Raw genomic sequence first — 24,722 nt, forward strand, 5'->3', positions numbered from 1 at the left:
GTGGCTTTATAGGACTATTTTTCAAATAATCCATAATAAAGAGTAAATAAAGGAATGTACTAGGGACTCAAAGAAATGAACATATGCAGAATGCAAAATCTTGCCAGGAAAATGGACTCAGAAATGCATATAATTATGGGATAAGAAAATAATTCAAACTTGTCATGATGGGGATTAATGACTTATTTTTGATGGAGACTAACGGGCGGGATACAGAGTTGAATTTAGAGAAAAGCAAAAATCTAGCTCAGGTTGTCATATGACGGAAAGACCTTCGATTTTCTGGAGGATAAAGCTGTACAAATGTTCTCTAAAATCTCAGTGAATAAAATATATGTGTCTTTCTTTTGTTTACAATAATTGTTAAATGAAACTTGAATCATAGGTGGTTTTTTAGTCTCTTTAACTGAATTTAAATTTTTAAAACACACTAATATTCTATACTTAGCAATGGACAAAATGTACAGTATAAATGACCCCTTCTTCCCAGAAAAGTCCATGATAAGCAGAATCCCACCAGCCAAGTTTGCCCTGATGGCTCTGTTATTCTAATTAAGGCTAGAGTTTAATATACACATTCCCATACAAATGTGGTTAGAATGACCCAAGCCATGTCAATCAGAATTTGGGCCTATTTCAACCTGGAAGAGGATAAAGCTACTTCCTTTTAGTGGGTTGGAACAAGACAATGTAAAAAACTAGTCAACTAGTAGGCTTGTTTCCTAATGGATTCCTAAGATGGTATTCAGAGTAATGAAGCTAAATGAGACAGAAAAAGAAATTTAAAGGGGAACAGAAGAGGAAAAAGAGATCAAAAGTTTGGTGGTTTTACAACTACTGTGTTAATTTCATTTACAATTTGGCTTAAGGGAGAACAGGTTTACAACCACAAAGTGTGTTAAAGAACATACATGGATTATTGAATCCTTTTTACCGTAAATTATGTGAAAAAAAATGCTCTTGCATAAACAATGAATTGTTATGTTGAAAAGAAATTTTTTTAAAAAAGTGCAAAAAGGAAAAAAAAAAAATGCTCTCAAAACTGCCCCAGAAATTTTACCTCTAACAGTATGTAGGAAACCCAAGTATTTGGAAATTAAATAACACATTCTAAATAATCTATCAAATTAGAAATAACATACATGCAAATTTAATATTTTTAACTGAATGATAATGAATAGCCAACATAACATAAAAGCTTTCAGAATACATATAATACTTAGAGGAAAATTTATTTATTTTTTATTTTTTTTAAGATTTTATTTATTTGACAGAGATCACAAGTAGGCAGAGAGACAGGCAGAGAGAGAGAAAGGAGGAAGCAGGCTCCCTGCTGAGCAGAGAGCCCGATGTGGGGCTCGATCCCAGGACCCTAGGATCATGTCCTGAGCCGAAAACAGAGGCTTTAACCCACTGAGCCACCCAGGTGCCCCTAGAGGAAAATTTATAACTCTGAAAGTTTATATTTAAAAGGAAATAAAAAGTCTAAAATATAAATCTGTATTTTGCCCAATGCAAATAGGAGCAAATTAAAGTCAAAATAAGTATAAGGAAGGAAACTATTTAAGAACATAAAATAAGAATAGACAAATATTAGAGAAAATACATAAAACTAAAAGCTGTATTTGGAAAAATGAGTAAATTGAAAAATAATTAGCAAGAATGATCAAGTAAAGAGGAGGGACCAAATTGCCCATTTCAGAACAAAGTGGGGATATTACTACGCCATGTACAAACATTAATAGAAATGAAGTTCTGAAAACACTATGCTTGAATAAACTTGACAACACAAACCATTAGAAAGTAATTTGTAATTAAAAATATTTCCAGAGCAATCAGAGCTTCCAGACGTGCCTCTCTCCCGGTTTCCTGGAGTTTCCTTGCAGCATGGCCCCCAAACGCCAGTCTTCACTCCCGCCTCAAAGGAAGAAACCGAGACTGCCTCCTGCCCCCAAGTCAGGGCAGACGTCAACATCTCAGCACTTGCATAAGGGAGAAAAAGAACAGCAAGAAGCAATTGAACATATTGATGAAGTACAAAATGAAATAGACAGACTTAATGAACAAGCCAGTGAGGAGATTTTGAAAGTAGAACAGAAATATAACAAACTCCGCCAACCATTTTTTCAGAAGAGGTCGGAATTGATCGCCAAAATCCCCAATTTTTGGGTAACAACATTTGTCAACCATCCACAAGTGTCTGCACTGCTTGGGGAGGAGGATGAAGAGGCGCTGCATTATTTGACAAGAGTTGAAGTGACAGAATTTGAAGATATTAAATCAGGTTACAGAATAGATTTTTATTTTGATGAAAACCCTTACTTCGAAAATAAAGTTCTCTCCAAAGAATTTCATCTGAATGAGAGTGGTGATCCATCTTCAAAGTCCACTGAAATCAAATGGAAATCTGGAAAGGATTTGACGAAACGTTCAAGTCAAACACAGAATAAAGCCAGCAGGGAGAGACAGCATGAGGAACCAGAGAGCTTCTTCACCTGGTTTACTGACCATTCTGATGCAGGTGCAGGTGAGTTAGGAGAGGTCATCAAAGATGATATTTGGCCAAATCCATTACAGTACTACTTGGTTCTCGATATGGATGATGAAGAAGGGGAAGGAGAAGAGGATGATGATGATGATGAAGAAGAAGGATTGGAAGATATTGATGAAGAAGGAGATGAGGATGAAGGTGAAGAAGATGAAGATGATGATGAGGGGGAGGAAGGAGAGGAGGATGAAGGAGAAGATGACTAATGGAACACTGATGGATTCCAACCTTTTTTAATTTTCTTCAGTCCCTGGGAGCAAGTTGCCGTCTTTTTTTTTTTTTTTTCCCTTTTTCTTTTTCTTTTCTCCTCTCGTGCTCATTCGCCCTGTTTTTTGAAGTCTCCTTTTTCTCTCCCTTTATACCATGGTTCTCAGCTTATTTTGGGGGGAAATACCTTGAGCAGAATACAGTGGGAAAAGAATCTCTACCCCTTTTTGTTCCAAATTCATTTTTGTCCCTTCCTGTCTCAACAAAAACAAAAACTTTATGGAATCAACACCACTGTGCTCTGTGGGAAAAAATAAAAACCTTCTGCTCCCTTAGCTCTGCTGGAAGCTGGAGGGTGCTAGGCCCCTGTGTAGTAGTGCATAGAATTCTAGCTTTTTTCCTCCTTTCTCTGTATATTGGGCTCAGAGATTACACTGTGTCTCTATGTGAATATGGACAGTTAGCATTTACCAACATGTACCTGTCTACTTTCTCTTGTTTAAAAAAAAGAAAAAAAAAACTTTAAAAAATGGGGTTATAGAAGGTCAGCAAAGGGTGGGTTTGAGATGTTTGGGTGGGTTAAGTGGGCATTTTGACAACATGGCTTCTCCTTTGGCATGTTTAATTGTGATGTTTAATGGACATCCTTGCAGTTTAAGATGACACTTTTAAAATAAAACTCTCTCCTAATGATGACTTGAGCCCTGCCACTCGATGGGAGAATCAGCAGAACTTGTAGGATCTTATTTGGAATTGACATTCTCTATTGTAATTTTGTTCCTGTTTATTTTTAAATTTTCTTTTTGTTTCACTGGAAAGGAAAGATGATGCTCAGTTTTAAACGTTAAAAGTGTACAAGTTGCTTTGTTACAATAAAACTAAATGTGTACAAAAATTTAAAAAAAAAAATATTTCCAAAAAGAATTCTCCAGGCCCAGATTGTTTCACTGGTAAATTTTATCAAACTTGTAAAGTAGAAAAAGTACAAATTCTACTCAACTCTTTGAAGAAGTAAAGGAGGTTAAAATGTTTTTAATTCATATTCTGAGGCCAAGCATTTTAATGACTGTGAAAGTAGAAGTGGTTATTAAAGTACAGAGTAATATACCTCATGGCTACAGAAACAAAAATCCTTAGCAGAATGTGAGAAAACACAATTTAAAGATAAACAAAAAGGACAACAATCCATATCCCTAAGTATGTTTATTACGGGAATGCAAAGTTGCTTTAACATTAAAAATATCAGACCTTGTGGGGCACCTGGGTGGCTCAGTTGGTTAAGTGACTGCCTTCAGCTCAGGTCATGATCCTGGAGTCCTGGGATCGAGTCCCACATCGGGCTCCTGGCTCCACAGGAGTCTGCTTCTCCCTCTGACCTTCTCCTCGCTCATGCTCTCTCTCACTGTCTCTCTCTCTCTCAAATAAATAAATAATATTAAAAAAAATCAGACCTTGTAACCATATTAATAGTCTGAAAAAACAAAAGACTTTTCAACAGGTGCACAAAAGCATTTGCTAAATTCAACATCTATTCACGATAGAATTTATTAGCAAACTGGGTATAGAAGAGAATTTCCATAGCCTGCTGAAGGGCATCCACAAATTGCCTACAGTTAACATTAATTTGTGGAAAAATACAGAACATGCTTTCTATCTATACATTTACACAAGGACACTCAACTCTCAATTATGTCACTGTGGAAAACAAAAATGCAGAAAATGCAAACATAAGATGTCCATTTTTCTCTTATCAAAAGTTTAAAAGGAGATTCAGTTAGGCTTCACAATTTACTAATTTGTTCTCTACATCCTTTTCCTTTCCTGAATTTTTATAAAGGAAAAGTAAATATGCAGGGAAAAAACCATTCCTTTAATTATCTCAAAGGCAAGAGCAGTTTGATGGGAATTTCAGGAAATGTAAGAGAGAGATGGGGTTTTTTGATATCAAAATTTATTGATTGAATAAGATTTATTCTGAAAGAACAGGCAGTGTAATTTTGCAAATACACTTATATATTGTAAATACATTTAAGGTTTTGCTCATTTTTTGTATAGCAAGACTCTTGTACGTTAAAGACTTGAGATGAATTCTGCTTCAAGTCTTTTATTGAAATATTTTGATATTTTACAGGTCTCATAATCCTACTGATATTGGTATTATTTCCAGTATAATTAAACAACTTGGAAATTCACTTTCAGAGTTACTCACCTTAGCATTCACAGATGAAATAGAAGAGCCAATATATGACAAAGTTGGTAAAATTTATTATACTTCATCTGAAACATTTGTTACATTTTTTTTAAAGATTTTATTTATTTATTTGACAGAGAGAGATCACAAGTAGACAGAGAGGCAGGCAGAGAGAGAGAGAGAGAGAGAGAGAGAGGGAAGCAGGCTCCCTGCTGAGCAGAGAGCCCGATGCGGGGCTCGATCCCAGGACCCTGAGATCATGACCTGAGCCGAAGGCAGCGGCTTAACCCACTGAGCCACCCAGGCGCCCCATTTGTTACATTTTTTAAAAACCATGCTAAGTTAAAATTATTAAACTTGGGGGGAAATTCCAAAGAAAGAGAGTGTTTTGGCAAGTGGTAAGTCACAGTGTTTCAATAACAGGGAATAATCATAACCATCCAGTATGTTTTCATTAAATTTCTGTTCGGTGTACGGGAATGTAGTAATCACTATAAGGAATATAAGTAAATATGAAACGAACAGCCCCTATGCTACACTGTTTTTTTTATTATTCAATGAAAATAGTAAAATACATACGAACATCAATCATAGAGTCCAACCGATTAGGACAAGTTGCCAACAAAATGATGATTGCAGTAATACATTTCATAACTATTATAATACAGATTTCACATGGGGATTATGGAAGAGGAGGATGTGAAAGTAAAGTTATAATGATACAATATAAATATTAATGAGTTTATGTAAGATAAAATAAGGTAAATTCTGTTTTTATAAGCTCCTGACTTTATTGGAGGCAGGAATAAGATATTCCATAACTCATCTAAAGAACCCTGGAAGAATGCTTAATTATAAGGCTGAAAGAATAACAAAGGGTTGGTATTGCTTTCATGTAGCTTCTTTGAAATGTGACTTTTTAAGATAAACTTTAAAGTGCCGAACAATGATTTGCTGACATCCTGATTACTTTCCTCCTTCACTTTTATAGGCTGTATTGATTCAAATATTGGAAGACTATAATGGTAAACACACATACACATACAAAACCCATTAAATTAGTAATACTGATATTCAAATAATATTACATATTAAAATCTCAGATATTTCATCAAAAGAATTATTCTCTAATACTTAAAATATATTTGTAATGCATCTATGTGTGTGTATATATACATATATATGTCATATAAGTATGTAAATAGATAAATACTTGGGCAAAATTACATCACAGACAAATTAGACAAATCAAGAGAAGTTTTATTAAATTTTAAAAAGATTTATTTATTTATTTATTTATTTATTTGAGAGCGAGAGAACACAAGTAGTGAGTAGGGGCAGAGGGAGAAGCAGACCCCCGCACTGAGCAGGGAGCCTGATGTGGGCCTCGATCCCAGGACCCTGGGATCCTGACCTGAGCTGAAGGCAGAGGCTTAACCAACTGAGCATCCAGGTGCCCCTTACTGTTTTTTTTGATGAAGGACAATCTTTTTTATATATTGACACAGCACTCATTAATTCATTTGACAAACATTTATTAAATATCTCCTGTGTATTAAGCATTGTATTATACATTGGTTATATACACTATCAAAATAGAAGCAGCTCCTGCTGTCAAGAGGCTTATATTCTAGTCCCACGGCAGCCCCAGCACTAAGCTGGGAGAAGACATCTAGTATGACTGCAGGGCCCACCCATCAAAACAGGCTTCTCAGGAGACAACTCAGGGATGTCACCCTGCAGTTTGGTGCTACTGCATCTCTGGCAAACACCTGACCTGACTACTCAAGTCCAATGAAGCTTCAGACTGGTCCAGTAACAACATGGGGATGAAATCCTGCTCACAACAAGCCACGAGAGCCACTGAACTGAAGGCAAAATTGGCTCAGCCAGAACTCTAGGGTACACACAACACACACAGGAGACACTACTGAAATGCCAGATTCTGGTGAACAGGATACATGTACTGCATGGCACCAAAGGACTTCTTCATAAGGCCAATATTTTCAAGGGCAGAACACTTGGCTAATTTTCCTAACCCACAGAAACAGACACAATGAGTTAGTCAAAAGGAGAGGAGGGGAATATGTCCCAAATGAAAGAACAGGACAAAATCACATCAAGAGAGCAACAAATGGAGTTAAGGAATGTGCCTGATAGAGAATTTAAAGAAATGGTTACGGGGATCCTGGGTGGCTCAGTCGTTAAGCATCTGCCTTTGGCTCAAGTCATGATCCTAGCGTCTTGGGATCGAGTCCCACATTGGGTTCCCTGCTCAGTGGGAAGCCTGCCTGTCCCTCTCCCACTTACCCTGCTTGTGTTCCCTCTCTCACTGTGTCTCTCTCTGTCAAATAAATAAATGAAATATTTTAAAAAATGTAAAAAATGGTTATAAAGATGCTCACTGGACTTGAGAAAAGAGTAGAGGACTTCAGCAAGATCTTCAACAGAGATAGAAAACATGAAAAAACCTATTAAATGAACTCAATAATGACAATTAAAAATACACTAGAGGGGCGCCTGGGTGGCTCAGTGGGTTAAAGCCTCTGCCTTCAGCTCGGGTCGTGGTCCCAGGGTCCTGGGCTCAAGCCCCACATCGGGCTCTCTGCTCAGCAGGGAGCCTGCTTTTTCCTCTCTCTCTCTGCCTGCCTCTCTGTCTACTTGTGATCTCTGTCAAGTGAATAGATAGAATCTTTAAAGGAAAAATAAATAATAATACACTAGAGGTAATACATAGTAGACTAGAGGAAGAAGGACAGAATACTGTAAAGCAATCAAGCTGAAAAGGAAAGAAAAAATAAAAACAGAGTAAAAGAACTCAGAGACCTCCTCTAGTATAGTAACATTTGCATAAAAACAGAAGAGGAATGATTTACATATAAGGGAAACCCCACAGGGCTATCAGCTGAGTTTTCAGTAGAAATTTTGAGGGCCAGAAGTGGGTGGCATGATAAATTCAGAGGGCTTAAAGAAAGAAATTCTAAAACCAAGACTACTTTACCTAGGAAAGCTATCCTTCAGAATAGGAGAGATAAGAGTTTTCCAGACAAACAAAAGTTAAAGGAATTCATCAGCACTAAACCAGCCCCAGAAGAAATGCTAAAGAAGAGTCCTTGAGGGAATTGGAAAGACCAGAAGCAGGAATAAGTAGGAGGCATAAAAACAGTAAAATTAAGTATATTTATAAAAATCAGTCAAGGGATTCACAAAAGGATATATATTATGCATCATGTATTATGACACTATATACCAAGAATGTGGAGGGGAGAGAAGTAAAGAAAGGGCTCAAAATCAAGTGAACAACTTCATATAAACTGTATGCATAATGTGCTATATATAAACATAATGGTAACCACAAATCAAAAGCTAGCAAAGATATGTGAAAAAAGAGAAAGGAATCTATATAACTAAATAAAGCCAGCAAACCATGAGAGAAAAAGGCAAGAAAAGAAAGGAACAAAAAAGAACTACAAAAACAACCATAAAACAAAATGACAGTGAGTACAGACCTCTATCAATAATTACCTTGAATGTAAATGGACTAAACATTCCATCAAAAGACACAGGGTGATGGAATGGATAAAAAGACAAGACCCATATATATGCTGCCTCCAGGAGATTCATTTCAGACTCAAGGACACAGGCAGTTTGAAAGTGAAGGGGTAGGATAGAAAAGCATCTATTATGCAAATGGAAATTAAAGAAGTCAGAGTAGCAGTACTTACCTTGGACAAAATTGACTTTAAAACAAAGACTGTAACAGACAAGGATCCTGTATAATCATAAAGAGAAATAACGTAACAAGATACAATAACTAAATATTTATGCACCAAATATGGGAGTGCCCAAATTCATGAAGGAGCTAATAACAAATATAAAGGAAATAATCAGTAGTTATACAATAACAGTGGACTAAGCAGCCCCACTGACCTCAGTAGACAGTTTGCCCAAACAAAAAATTCACAAGGAAACATTGGCTTTGAATGACACACTGGACCAGATGTCATTCAAAGCCAATAACAGATATATTCAGAACATTCCAACCCAAACCGTGGAGTACACACTCTTTTAAGGGGCACATGGAACATTCTCCAGAATAGATCACGTGTTAGGGCCAAAAGCAAGCCTCAAAAATTCAGAAAGGCTGATGTCATATCATGCATATTTTCTGACCACAATTCTATGAAACTGGAAATCAGCTATAAGAAAAAATCTGGAAAGAACACAAATACATGGAGGTAAAAACCACATGCTATGAACAGTGAATGGATTGACCAAGAATTCAAAGAGGAAATTAAAAAACACATGTATGGAAAAATACAAATGGAAATGGAAACACAATGGTCCAAAACCTTTGGGATATAGCAAAAGCAGTTCTAAGAAGGAAGTATATAGCAATGCAGGCCTACATCAAGAAGCAAGAAAAAAATCTCAAACTATTTAACCTATACCTAAAGGAGCTGGAAAAGGAACAACAAAAGAAACCTAAAGCCAGCAGAAGGAAGGAAATATAAAGATTAGAGCAGAAATAAATGATAGAAAAAAAAATACAGGGGCGCCTGGGTGGCTCAGTGGGTTAAGCCACTGCCTTTGGCTCAGGTCATGATCTCAGGGTACTGGGATCGAGGCCCGCATCGGGCTCTCTGCTCAGCAGGGAACCTGCTTCCTCCTCTCTCTCTGCCTGCCTCTCTGCCTGCTTGTGATCTCTCTGTCAAATAAATAAATAAAATCTTTGAAGAAAAAAAAAAATACACAATAGAACAGATCAGAGAAACCAGGAGAGGGTTCTCTGAAAAAATTCTTAAAATTGATAACCTCCTACTTAGACTTATCAAAAGGGAAAGAGAAAGGACCCAAGTAAATTAAATTACAAATGAAAAAGGAGAAATAACACCACAGAAATACAATTATGAGAGAATATAATGGAAAACTACATGTCAACAAGTCAGATAACCTAGAAAAAAAATGGATAAATTCCTAGAAACATATAAATTACCAAAACTGAAACAGAAAGAAATAGAAAACTTGAACAATCAATAACCAGCCAATAAACTGAATCATAAAAAAGAAACTCTCAGTGAACAAAAGTCCAGGGCCAGATGGCTTCACAGGTAAATTCTACCAAACATTTAATGAAGAATTAATGCCTACTCTTCTCAAACTATTCGAAAAAATAGAAAAACAAAACAAAACACACACACACACAGAAACCCTTCCACACTCATTTTATGAGGCCTGCATTATCTTGATACCAAAATTAGAGAAAAACTCCACTAAAAAAGACAACTACAGGCCAATATCCCTGAAGAACATGGATGCAAAAATTCTCAATGAAATACTACCATACTGACTCCAACAATACATTTAAAAAAATCATTCACCATGATCAAGTGGGATTTATTTCTGGGTTGCAAAGGTGGCTCAAAATTATCAAATCAATGTGTTATACCACATTAATAAAGGAAACAATAAGAAACATGATCATTTCACTTGATGCAGAAAAAGCATTTGACAAAGAACAACATCTATTCATGATAAAAACCCTCAACAAAGTAGATTTAGAGTGAACACACCTCAACATAATAAAGACCATATATGAAAGACCCACAGCTAATATCATCCTTAATGGGGAAAAACAGAGATTTTCCTCAGCCTTTCAGGAATAAGATAGGGAAGGCCACTCTCACCACAAGAGGTTCTAGCCACAGCAACCAGACAACAACAACAAAAAGAAATTAAAGGCAGGGCGCCTGGGTGGCTCAGTGGGTTAAGCCGCTGCCTTTCGGCTCAGGTCATGATCTCAGGGTACTGGGATCGAGGCCCGCATCGGGCTCTCTGCTCAGCAGGGAGCCTGCTTCCCTCTCTCTCTCTCTCTCTGCCTGCCTCTCCATCTACTTGTGATCTCTCTCTGTCAAATAAATAAATAAAATCTTTAAAAAATAAAATAAAAAATAAAAAAATAAAAAAAAATTTAAAAAAGAAATAAAAGGCATACAAGTTGGCAAGGAAAAAGTGAAAGTCTGTTTGCAGATGACATGATGCTCTTTAGAGAAAACCCAAAGACTCCACCCAAAAGTTGCTAGAACTGATACATGAATTCAGAAAAGTTGCAGGATACAAAATCAGTGTGCCAAAATCCTTTCCATTTCTATACACCAATAATGAAGCAGCAGAAAGAGAAATTAAGGAATCGATCCCAATAAAAAACAATAAGATACCTAGGAATAAATCTAACAGCAGAGGTGAAAGGCCTGTATTCTAAAAACTATAAAATAATGATGAAAGAAATTGAAGATGACACAGAGAAATGGAAAGATATTCCATGCTCATGGGTTGGAAAAATAAATATTGTTAAAATGTCTATAGTACCCTGAGCAGTCTGCACACTTAATGCAATCCTTATCAAAATACCAGCAATATTTTTCACAGAGCTGGAACAAGCAATCCTAAAATGTGTATGTAACCACAGAAAATTCCAAATAGCCAAAGCACCTTGAGAAAGAAAACCAAAGCTGGAGACATCACAATTCCAGATTCAAAGCTATAGTGATCCAAACAGTATGGTACTGACACAAAAACAGACACATGAATCAATAGAACATAAGAGAAAACCCAAAAGTGAACCCACAGCTATATGGCTAATTAATGTTGAACAAACCAGGAAAGAATATCTAATGGGAAAAAGTCTTTTCAACAAATGGTATTGGGAAAACTGGAGAGCAACATGCAAAAGAATGAAACTGGACCACTTTTTTATTTTTATTTTTTTTATTTTTTATTTTTTTAAAGATTTTATTTATTTGACATAGAGATAGATCACAAGGAGGCAGAGAGGCAGGCAGAGAGAGAGGAGGAAGCAGGCTTCCCGCTGAGCAGAGAGCCCGATGCAGGCCTCGATTCCAGGACTCTGGGACCATGACCTGAGCCGAAGGCAGAGGCTTTAACCCACTGAGCCACCCAGGCGCCCTGGACCACTTTTTAAACACACACACACACACACACACACACACACACACACACACACACACAAACGAACCTCAGAATGGATGAAAGACCTAAATGTGAGACATGAAACCATAAAAACCCTAGAAAATGATACAGGCAGTTTCCTTTTTTACACTGACCATAGCAATTTCTTTCTAGATATGTCTCCTAAGGCAAAAACTGTTGGGACTTCATCAAAATAAAAAGCTTCTGCACAGCAAAGGAAACAAAACTAAAAGGCAACCTATAGAGTGGGAGAGGAGATTTGCAAATGACATATCTGATAAAGGGTTAGTTAGTATCATAATTATACAAAGAACTAATAAATTTCAACCCCCCCAAAATCCATAAAAACTAGACAGAAGACAGGAATAGACATTTTCCAAAGAAGACATCCAGATGGCCAACAGACACATGAAAAGATGCTCAAAATCAAGATCATCAGGGAAATACAAATAAAAACTAGTGTGAGATAACACCTCACACCTGTTAGAATGGCTAAAATCAACCACACACAGAAAAACATACATTGGTGAGGATGTGGAGAAAGAAAAACCTTCCTGTACAGTTGATGGAAGTACAAACCAGTGCAGCCAATCTGGAAAAAAGTATGGAGGGACCTCAGAAAGTTAAAAATAGAATGATTCTATGATCCAGCAATTGTACTACTAGGAATTTACCCCCAAAATACAAAAATTACAATTTGAAGGGATACATGCACTCAGATGTTTATAGCTGCATCTCCAATAGCCAAATTATGGAAAGAGCCCAAGTGTCCATTCACTGATGAGTGGATAAAGAAGTGATGTGTGTGTGTGTGTGTGTGTGTGTGTGTGTGTGTGTGTGTATGGAGATGGATGGATATATATGGATGGATGGATATATATAATGGATTATTACCTAGCCATAAAAAAGAATGAAATCTTGCCATTTGCTAAAACCTAGATGGAGCTACAGAGTATTATGCTAAGGGAAATAAGTCAGAGACAAATACTGTATGATTTCTCTCATATGTGGAATTTTTTTTAAAGATTTTATTTATTTATTTGACAGACAGAGATCACAAGTAGGCAGAGAGGCAGGCAGAGAGAGAGGAGGAAGCAGGCTCCCCACGGAGCAGAGAGCCCCATATGGGGCTCGATCCCAGAACCCTGGGATCATGACCTGAGCTGAAGGCAGAGGCTTTAACCCACTGAGCCACCCAGGCGCCCCTCATATGTGGAATTTAGAACCAAAACAAGCATTAGACTGAAGAGAGAGAGAGAGAAGCAAACCAAGAAAAAGACACAACTAAAGAGAAAAAACTGAAGGTTACCAGAGGGAAGGTGGTGGTGGTGGGAGGGGCACAGGTTAAACAGGTGATGGGGATTAAGGAGTACATGTATGATGAGCACTGGGTGTTGTATGGAAATGTTGAATCACTGTATTATACACCTGAAACTAATATCCCACTGTATGTTTACTACCTGGAATTTGAATAAAAGCTTAAAAAAAAACTATAGAACAGATTATAGAAACCAGGAGTTATTTCTTTAAAAATATTAACAAAATTGGGGCGCCTGGGTGGCTCAGTGGGTTAAGCCTCTGCCTTTGGCTCAGGTCATGATCTCAGGGTCCTAGGATCGAGCCCCACATCAGGTTCTCTGCTCAGCGGGAACCTGCTTCCCTCTCTCTCTCTGCCTGCCTCTCTGCCTACTTATAATCTTTCTCTGTCAAATAAATAAAATCTTTAAAAAAATCAACAAAATTGATAAAGCTTTAGCCACACTGAGAGAGAGAGAGAGAGGACCGAAATAAACAAAATCACAAATGAAAGAAGAGAAACAACAACCAACACCACAGGCATACAAAAGTTATGAAAATACTATGAAAAATTATACACCAAAAAAATTGAACAACCTAGAAGAAATGGATAAATCCTGAAAACATATAACCTCCCAAAACTGAACTAGGAAGAAATAAAAAATTTGACATACCAATTATTAGCAATGAAATTGAATCACTAATTGAAAAACTCCTAACACACAAAAGTCCAGGACCAGAGAGATTCACAGGTAAATTTTTCCAAACATTTAAAGAAGACTTAATATCTATTCTTCTCAAACTATTCCAAATAAATGAAAGACGAAGAAAACTCCCAAATTTATTCTACATCTATTGAAAAGATATTTTTTATCCTTTCTCTTATTGATGTGATATTATCATATTCATTAATTTTGCAAAATTTGAACCATATTTACGTCTCAGAAATAAATCCCACTTGATTATTTTTAATGTATTATTGGGTTCAGTTTGCTAGTATTTGGTTGAGGACTTTTGCATCTATGTACATAGTAGATATTAGCCTATAATTCTTTTTTTGTTTTTTAGTGTCTTTATCTGTTTTTGATATCATTGTAATGTGTGCCTGGTAGAATAAATTTCCCTCTCAGAGGCTTAAGAGTACACTTAACATGTTGAACACTAAGAGAATTGTTGAATCACTGTATTATACACGTGAAACTAATATAATAATATATTATTATGAATATATATATTCATAATAATATAATGAAACTGTATGTTAACTATACTGGAATTATTTTTTAAAAAGAAGCTTATATTTTATTTTGCTCTTACATTTACTCAGTATTTTATAGTTTAGGGTCACTCTGTAACACACAGAATCATTTGTCTCTGTCAGTAAGTTGCTCTAAGATTGTGTTTATGAAGAATGTAACAGAACATGGCTCAGAATGAAAGTCACAAATACATGCAAAACTACTAATTCCTTGCGCGCCTGGCTCTCTGTTGGTTAAGCATCTGTCTTCAGCTCAGGTCATGGCCCAGGGGTCTTGGGATCAAGTCCCATATGGGGCTCCCTGATCAGTGGGGAGCCACTTCTCCCTCTCCCTCTGCTGCTCCCCCCACTTATTTTCTGTGTCAAATAAATAAATAGAATCTTAAAAAAAAAAAACTAATTCTTTGCCTTACCATCCTCCTAAGCCCTGTACCAGACCAAATTAAAGTATGAAGCTTTTTTTCTTACGAATTCTTCAACATGACCAACATTTTTTTTCATTTTCATATGTAAATATTATTAATGCAACAAGAGATATTTCTCTATCTCATCACAGTTTAGGAGGCATTTTGGGAGATCTACGAAGGGCTTATAAATATTTAAATTGAATAAATGTGTTGTTGTTTGAACGGTCAGTGCCTAGCCATACCTTTGAACAATTATGCGCTTTCAAAGAAAATTTCTGATCCTGAAAGCAAAAGCTGTGTGACAAGTGACTTGACTGGTTCAAGGAACTTTGGGTGCATTCTGGAGGGACACTAAACTTTTGGTAAAACAAAGGAAGGTGTCATGAGGGAAGTACAGCCAGAAGTAAAAGCAGAAGTTAGCATCTAAGAGAGAAAAAGGAGGGAAGAAGTTCTCCAAGACTGATTCAGGGAATAGACAAGGAAAAAGTTGAGTGCCTGCGGACATATATGTGACAACTGATGTATATTAAAGGAGAAGAGTACAACAGGAAATTACAGTATCTACCAGAAAGTTGCAAAACAAACTATGGCACTATGGTGCGTATCTTAGCAAACAGAGTATGGAACAGGTGAAGGACTTTACATTGGACATCTCAGCTGTTCTCAAAGGCACAAACTCTCCCACTGTCACCATCTTTGACAGGTAGATGGGCAATTTTCACTTCACCCAAATTGGTGAGGAACACTGCTTGTCTTAGATATTACAGGATTTTGAGCCAATTGTTTCTCTAAGGCAAACTAAAGGATACTGTCATTGAAAACTTTAATATTGGTCTTATACACCAGCTTTTATATTTTTAAAAATTATCTTCAAAGGCACTGTTTTAATGTACATACACCAAACATATTTTCAAGTGTAACAATCTGGAGATTCTGATATGAAATATTCTATGTGAAAGACAGAAAATTTCACAGTCTTTCATGCTACATTGAAAGATTTACTGTAAGTTAACTGGTGTATGGAAACATTTTTACCTGCACAGAAAAAGAAAGCAAGCCATTGTTCTACTATACAGTAAATAATCATTTTTAGCTTCTGGATTATTGAAAATTACAAAACCCCAAGGTTCAGAAAAGTGACATTGTAGATATATAATTATTATGGGATTTTTAATATCATATATATATATATTTTTTATTACGTTATGTTAGTCACCATACAATATGTCACTAGTTTTTTATGTAGTGTTCCAAGATTCATTGTTTATGTACAACACCCAGTGATCCATGCAATACATGCCCTCCTTAATACCCACTACCAGGTTCACCCATCCCCCTCCCCTCTAAAACCCTCAGTTTGTTTCTCAGAGTCTCAAACCAGAGACTCTTCAAACCAGACTCTCATGGTTTGTCTCCCCCCCTGATTTCCCTCCAATTCATTTTTCCTTTCCTTCTTCTAATGTCCTCCATGTTATTCCTTATGCTCCACAAATAAGTGAAACCATATTATAATTGACTCTCTCTGCTTGACTTATTTCACTCAGCATAATCTTCTCCAGTCCCATCCTTGCTGATGCAAAAGTTGGGTATTCATCTTTCTGATGACCGAGTAATATTCCATTGTATATATGGACCACATCTTCTTTATCCATTCGTCTGTTGAAGGGCATCTCGGCTCTTTCCACAGTTTGGTTATTGTGAACAACGATGCTATTAACACTAGAGTACATATTTTTATATACATGTATTTTTCATTTGATGAAAACTTTTCTGCTTGGAGAAAGGTAATAAGTACTGCAAAGATAGCTTTGATGACAGTCTCTATGATGGTTAATGTGTCAACTTGGCTAGGCTATGGTACCCAGATGTTCTGTCATCTACCAGTTTAGGTGTTGCTCTGAAGGTATTGTTTTTAGAGGTGATTAATATTTAAATCAGTAGACTTTGAGTAAAAGAGATTGTTCCATAACATGGATGGGCCCCATCTAAGCAGTTGAAGGCCTTAAGAGAAAAGACAAGAGTTTCCCTGAGGAAGAAGGAATTCTGTTTCCAGACTACCAGTTTACACAGCAGATTTTTTACTCTTGTTCTCATAATCATGGGAGTTGATTCCCTAAAATAAATCTGTATGCACATATGTATATACATGGTATGTGTGTGTGTGTGATGGTTCTGTTTCTTTTATAGAGCCCTGACTAATGCAATCTTTCTTATATAATTCATGTTTATTATTTGATTCATTTGACAGATATTTGTTGCATACCTATTTCATTCTTTGCTCTGTACTTAGACTTTTAAGTACAAATTTTTTTAAAAAGGCTAACACAAGCTCTATCCTTATGGAGTTCAAAATATGATGGTTACTCAGAACCTCATCAACTGGTCATTACAAAAAAAAAAAAACCAAAAACTGAATTAAAACAAGGCTTTCAACAGCCTGACTTCAGGCAGACTAATCTTTGTGTTCCATATATATTGTCAAATTCCCCAAGTTTGTTTCTACCTTAGGAACCAGTTGATCTTAATATTCACAAGGTATCTCTGTGTCAGAAAGTAAGAATGCCGACTCCCTGGGAATGGGTACTTTGGCATTCTGTACAGATTACCCTTCCCAGGCTGGCACTCTTATCTCCAAGCTGCTGCAGGGAATTACCCTGAGCCTAAAGGGAATCACCACCCACCAGGATACACTCTCTGAATGTCAACAGCCAAAGAATTACTGACATGGAGGATTAAAAAAAAAAAAAAAAGAACTCTTCCTTGGTAGGAGCAATGCTTCTGATATACAGCTCCCCATGAAAGGAGGCCAGAGACTACATCTCTGTGTAATGTCCCTCCCTTCCTTATTTTGCACCTCCCACTCCCCTCTTCCCAAAAGGACTCTCTGGGGAAGTCACTTTCATAAGAATTTGCATTCCAGGTTCTGCTTGTAGGAATCCTAACCCAAGATACCCGTTCTTGAGGAGAATCTTTTCTACTATGGAAGAAGTGCCAATTTTTCCACCTAGATATTTGAAATGGTTCTGTCCCTGACACACATTCTTCCTCTCACTGCAGGCATGAGGGAGGACACTATTCCCCCAAAGAGATTTTCCACTAAGGATTCCCATGGAGAACTGTCTAGGTTTCAATGGCTGTAGTTTTGGATATTAGGATATTTCCACTTTATCCCCATGTGGCTTTTCCTCTAAAACACTCCCATGTGGCTAGGGGACTCTAGACACAATCAATACTCCTTTGCAGTGATCTAGACTTTGGAACTGAGTCCCAACACCCTTCTAAATGTCCCTTATGTGCTGTCCCTTCCTGTTACCTCTGTTACCTGCTTTCCACCAGTTTTAATCTTTGCCATCTCATAAATGTGATCACTTCCAATCACAGAGAGAAGGGATGTCCAAGCTGATATTCATTATCCACACATCTAATCCATATTTTGCAAAATACGCCCTAATGACTACATGAAGGAAACATACCATCATATTCCACTCAGTGGAGCAAAGACCTAAATATCCACCATATGAGGAAGTATCAATGATATGCCACTGCCTCGAGAAAAGAAAAAAAAGTTTTATTATATTTTAATCAAAAACCTCAAATTGGGTCTAATTGTACAATTTTTATCCAACAAAATCCACCTCTGCTGATGATAAAAGTAAAATATCAGGGTCTATTAATAAACATATCAGTGAGTTTAGTCTCCAGGAGACTATAATGTTTACATAAAAATTTATGAATTGAAACAGTTCCAAATTTTCAAAAGGTAAACATAGCAGAAAAAAATGATAAATTGAGTAACTATTTGGAAAATGTATTTGTAGAAAGCTTTTGGTGTTTTTAGTGTCAAGGTAATAATACTGTGTATCTTTGTATTTGGGTGCAGTGATGTGGGTAAAAAAGGAAGATTGTGTTGCAAGTTATAAGGTCATAGAGTTTATTATACAAATAAATCAACCAATCAAAAAGTATTGAGTTCTAAGAAGAGAGAGGGAAAGCTTATAAAAGATGACCTTTTAGTAAATTTCTTAATTATTCTAGTTACAAGTTGATAAAATGACTTATTTTTTACGGATGTGAAACTTATTGCCTCCAGTATTCGAGTATCATAAATTTTATTCTGAGTGACTCTGATAGGCTTGAGAAATGACCCACAATCAAATTAATGTATTAACTAAATCTGAAATGGAACATCACGTGCAAAACTGAGGATGTGTGAGAGGACAAATCTCCTTAGGAGAAGAGAAATTACTTGATATGATTGCAACAGGGGACATGGGCAAGATCACAAGATGAGGCATACAGATGATACATTATAAAAGGGTTACATGCCTCATGAGAAGATTTATTGATTTTATTAATGTTTCTTAAAAGTGGCATCAGAATTATTGTGGGGCATACTTTAAAAGTGCAGATTGCCCCAACAGGGATTTTATTATCAGTAAAGATTGAGAATCACTCTATCAGTAATGGAGAAGCCTAGAAAGGTTTAAAACAGAAGTTTGACAGAAAAGTGAGGGAAGAAATAAAAGAAGAAAAGGGAGAAAGATCTATTACCAAATCCAAAGAAATACAGAAAATGTAGAAAAAAATCAGATGCTCAATTAGAGGCTATCATCAACTAGAATCATAGATACATTCAGCCCTCTTTTCTAAACTGTGTTGCCTAGGATCACTATAAATACAAAGCCAGTAAAGCACATTTTAGACAAATTCAGGAATTACCATAACAAATGCTTCCAAATTATGCAGACAGTTAAATGGGGAATTACATCACTACCTTTTCTCCTTTCAAGTAGTTACCTCAGCAGACATAACTATCTTCTAACCAATTTTGATTTGGTCTAATTTCAGCTTGATTGGAATTAATTTGTACTTCCTTTTACTTACCAGAGGATACAGTTATATTTTCAAATATTTTTTGGTGCATGGGATCAGAAATGGAGAAGTGAGTTTTGATGATTCAATAACTAATGCTCTGAGCATATAAAACAAAATTAAATTCTGGAGCGTTTGTCTTCTTACAAGTAATTTTTTTTTTAATTCTGGAAAGAGCAAACCTAAATCTCAGTGGGTTCCTTGCAGAACAAATAGTTACTAAAAATACTTTTTTAATTGTCACAGAGAACATGCATGCCAAAGCCTTTGGCTCAGACTGAGGTCAAGTTAAAACTTCCAGAACTAAACAAATTTTCTGTATGCAAACATCTTTCCAGCAAATAAATTAGTTCCTTAGTTTTTATAAATTTACAAGTATCTGAGTAGCCATGTTTGCTAGATTTGAGACTGTACCCTAGCCCTTTGGGTTCCTTATGCCAGCCAGTCAACAGGAAAAGAAGGGATCTGACTATACTGGCGGGGCTGAGTGATCCTGTGGATCAAGGGATATTGGTTTTCTACCACATAAATATGGCGCAAGAGTGCATATGTCTAGAGTGAAAGGGATCCATTAGGTTTCTTAGTATTCCTATGCACTATGATGGAAGTAATTAGAAGATTACAAAATCCAGCTCAAGGTACACTGCTACTGGAAAAAAATCCCTGGAAATTAAGGTTGGGTAATATAGCCAGGCAAGAATTTTGAGTGTATGTTGAGGGCAAAGAGAATATGGGATGAGTAGTTGAAGAAAGTAACTCTAATACTAGCTGCAATCCCACGAGCATTTGCAAAAACAAGGAAGGAAATAATCGTGAGTATTTCTTCCTTATTGCAATACAATTATGTTTGTGTTTATTTTAACCAATTATATAACTTTTTTCCATTCTCTCGTCTCCTTATCGTTGAAAGGGAGTATGTTAATAGTAATTAGTGTTATATCTCATTCGTTAAGAGAGATCCAAAAGGGAAGAATGACTTAGCTACAAGAATGAAGAATGAACATCACACAAAGACAAAAAATAGACTTTGTATCATCTTTAATCTTTGTGTCATTAACGTTTGTTTTCATGTAGGCAGGATAATTATAAGGCAGAATGTGACTTTGCTATTGTCTTTTTAACAAGTAAGTATGGTTTCAAGAGATGTGTGTGTTTGCCAAGTTGATAAGAGGTAGACTATGATGACTTTGTAATGTATCATAATGGGCTAGGTTGAAGCACATTTTCCTGAATATACTTTCTTTTAAGATTCTGGTTAGAATGGTCCACAGGAGAGATTCTTGGGAATATTTGGAGGTTGGCAGTAGAGCAGCTGCCATTTTGTTGCTCATTGTCTTGTTTCTGATCTGCTGACCTTCCTCCTGAAACTGTTTCGCCCTGAAGCACTCCTTTTCATGGTACAGCTATGATTTTGACCTTGACAGTGGTCCCCCATTTCCTCAGGACACATCCCACCAAGGTCAGAGTCAAAGTGATATCGGCTCTATTCCATCCTCACAGGCTGCAGTGTGTGTGTGTGTGTGTGTGTGTGTGTGTGTGTGTGTGTGCATGTGTGTGTGTGCAGGGTGGTGGGGGTTTCCAGCTTCTTGCTGCTCTTCCCCACACACTGCTTCCGTCTTCCCTTGTCAACTGCCTGTTCAAGACTCAACATCAGACACAAAAAACAAGTCTTACACAGATTTCCCAACTGGCTCCTATAATTGCATCAGAATATCTACCTGTGAAAAATATAATCATATTATTTTGAACTTAACTGAACCTTGACTGATAGACACAATAACTCAGAAAGCTAGTGCTAGAAATTTCCAACTCATTAATCCCATTCATTCTACTGCAATTGACAATACACCACCCAAATGTCAGATCATCATGTATCACAGGAAATCCTTTGTCTCACTTGTAACTGTCAGACAGTTAGGAATGAGCCAGCAGGGCTCAAACTTGTGCTGGCCACACCCTCAGAGCCGCCCCCTGGGGTTAACAGCCACACCTTCAGAGCCACCTCCAAGGGCTAAGGGAAGAGGAACGACCTTGCCACAGAGCCCGCTCAAAAGCGACAAGGGGACTTCTCAGAGCTGAGCATGTGCACAAAATGTGCGGTTTGCCCTTAAGTACCTTTAAGTTCACAACAAAAATTCATTAGACATTCCTAAATATACAATACATAAATAAATGCAATTATAACAGAACGTGTCATAGGTAGGCACATGCGCAGAAGCTGAAATGTTGTATAACCTCCAACTATCAATCAAAAATGCCAATCAAAGCCATAATTATATATGCAGAAAGTAGGCTTCAAATTAAAAGCATGCAGCTAGAGCTTCTCAGCGCCATGATCCCTCTTGCTCTGGCAGTGACCCACTTTGACTCTTGAGAATGTAAACTATCTCTCCATTCTGGTCTTGGGTCTCCAATTCTTTGGTGCATCTGGGATAAGAATCTAGTGATGAGGAAACAAACTGAGGTTTTTTTTTTAATATTTATTTATTTGACAGGGAGAGAGCTCACAAGTAGGCAGAGAGGCAGGCAGAGAGAGAGGGGGGTGAAGCAGGCTCCCCGCTGAGCAGAGAACCCAATGTGGGGCTCGATCCCAGGACCCTGAGATCATGACCTGAGCTGAAGGCAGAGGCTTAACCCACTGAGCCACCCAGGCGCCCCACAAACTGAGTTTTGACAAAGACACTTTCCTTGACCAAACTCTAGTTAGGCTCCTCTGAACTCTCTTCTCAACTAGGCTTCAACCTTGGCAAAGGAAAACTGCTTACTCAAACTACAAAAGATTTTTTTTCAAACCCCCACCCTTACCCTGTACATACACAACATACCAAGAAACAAACACTGTAAAGGAGTTTCTAACCACTCAAACCCACATCCCCAGGATGAAGTCTCCAGTACCCTAAGTTCTTGCTTAAGAAAGCTCAAAGTGGCCAGAAGTTACTATTTGTTCCAGCGGAAACCCCATGAACAGAAAGCGTGCATTATAAATCCTTTCTCTTTTCCCTTTGAGATGTAAATCCTCTACCATCAGAACCACCTTCTCAAGAACCTGAGAATGCATTTAAAATGAAAACATTCCAGAGGATCGTTCTTACACTTGCTCCCTACAGGAGGAGAAGCCCCTGACTTCAAGGGGCTCCTGCTGTAACATACACCACTGCCTCCTGTGGTAAGGTTGGGAGAAGGTTTGTTTCTTCTCTGGATGTGAGTCCGTTAAGAAACCCAGTTGGCATGGTCACATGAGCCAAACTCCCTTAACACCACTCAGTATCTTACCCTTCACACAACCCAGCCTTCAGTCTCCCCCTCATTGTTAGGTGAAGCTGAATTTAGTTCATGCTGGGTCCTCTCCCCTCTTGTAATAGATATTCCTAAATAAAATCTATCCTTACTCCTTTAACTAGTGTTGGGCATTATTATCTTGGTTAGTTCATTCCTTTTATGATCTGTATATTGAGCTACTATTGGGACCAGAGTGGGTCTGGGAATTACTAGGAACCAAACATATAGTTGGAGATATATGTTCATTATAACTTTGTCACCTTTTAGGGGTGAACTGGAAAGCCTGGTGGGTTTCAAGTTCCTTTAGGAATTTTCATAAATTAGAGAACCTAACCATTATTCCCAAGTTATAGCTAAGCAGTTTAAAATGGATCTGAGAAGTAATAATAAAAAAACTAGGAGTAGCTGGTTAAAATATATTTATTTCAGGGGACACTAAATTCCCTAAATTCGACAAAGCCTTACCAGAGGATCACAGAAATTCCAAAGTTATTCTTTCATTATCTGAACTTAAGAACACTTTCCAAAATTTTTGAGGAATGGTATAAGCCTACAATTTTGGGTTTCTAAGTAGCTATTCTCTTATGTAGACATAATTAAAAATACACATATATTTTCAAGCGAAAATATAAAAGGCCTTTTGGTTCTGTTGCATGGAAAAGTCATTCATTTTCAAAAATACAAATTTAATTTAGATTCCTTTATAGTAATTTTAGGGTTAATAATTTCCTTTCTATTTCCCATTGTTATAAAGTAAATTTACTTGGAGAAAAGTAACCATTTCTTGCTATACCCAGTAATATGCATAATTCTATAAATTTGCAGTTTACTGCAATGAAACTACAGATTTATATATAAACTAGGGGTAAAACAGTAAATGAATAGGAGGTTACACTATTTCCCCTTGTTAAATTCTTACCCTATACATAAACCATTCTGAATTACCATGAGTTTCCTTATAGTCAACTACCTAGCTAACTAGAATGTTAAAGTATCCAATAGGTACATCTAAAAACACAGACATACTGACTCCTTGGCTAATGAGTTCTTTGAAGTCCCTCTTGGATTTGATGCAATCAACATTAGTGGCCTTGTCACTTTCCTTTCCTATTGATTTTCTGAATATCATTTTCTTTAACTTAAAAGGTCAGTGAGAAACACAGAGATTGTGTACAATGCTGAAAGAACGTGTGTGTGTGTCTGTGTGTGTTGTGTGTGTAGACAAAGATACAGTGTTTACTGAAACAAAATGTTGAATAATGTCCTTTTAATATTAATCATAATTTGGCCACACTAAACCACCTCTGGTTTTTGATTTAATAATACTCCATGATAAGACTTTCAATTTAAATCTGGTATCATGCAAGACAACAATAAGGCTCATGTATAAATTAGAGGGGAAAAAACAGTTGAACATATTTAGATCATAAATAGCATAGCTTATGTTCCTGACTGGCTATTTTTGTAAATAAAGAATATTAATTTGTTGTAGTCAAGGCAGTTTCTGTGCTGATCACATGTGAGAGGGAGTCTCATGCCTAGTACAGAGTTCAATGTTTCTAACCCTTATCTTGGGTATTTTAAAATTTATGCTACATCCAGTTTTTGAGCACAATGTCATTCTATTCTAGTCTACAAAAGGCACCATGTTATTTCTAGATAAAGGAGATTTTT

The 24,722-nt window shown here is 36.8% G+C and overlaps 1 protein-coding gene across 1 annotated transcript; it reads left to right on the top strand.

The window, feature by feature from the left end:
- Positions 1–1,857: 1,857 nt before the first annotated feature.
- Positions 1,858–2,773, top strand: LOC125091006 (protein SET-like). The gene has a single exon (XM_047714359.1). The coding sequence runs from the start codon at positions 1,888–1,890 to the stop codon at positions 2,752–2,754; it is 867 nt and encodes a 288-aa protein (XP_047570315.1). The 5' UTR covers positions 1,858–1,887; the 3' UTR covers positions 2,755–2,773.
- Positions 2,774–24,722: the final 21,949 nt, after the last annotated feature.

This window comes from Lutra lutra, chromosome 2, assembly GCF_902655055.1.
Source record: "Lutra lutra chromosome 2, mLutLut1.2, whole genome shotgun sequence".
NCBI classification, from domain to species: domain Eukaryota; kingdom Metazoa; phylum Chordata; class Mammalia; order Carnivora; family Mustelidae; genus Lutra; species Lutra lutra.

Coding starts and splice junctions, on each gene's coding strand:
- LOC125091006 (XM_047714359.1), top strand. CDS start 1,888: ATGGCCCCCAAACGCCAGTCTTCACTCCCGCCTCAAAGGAAGAAACCG.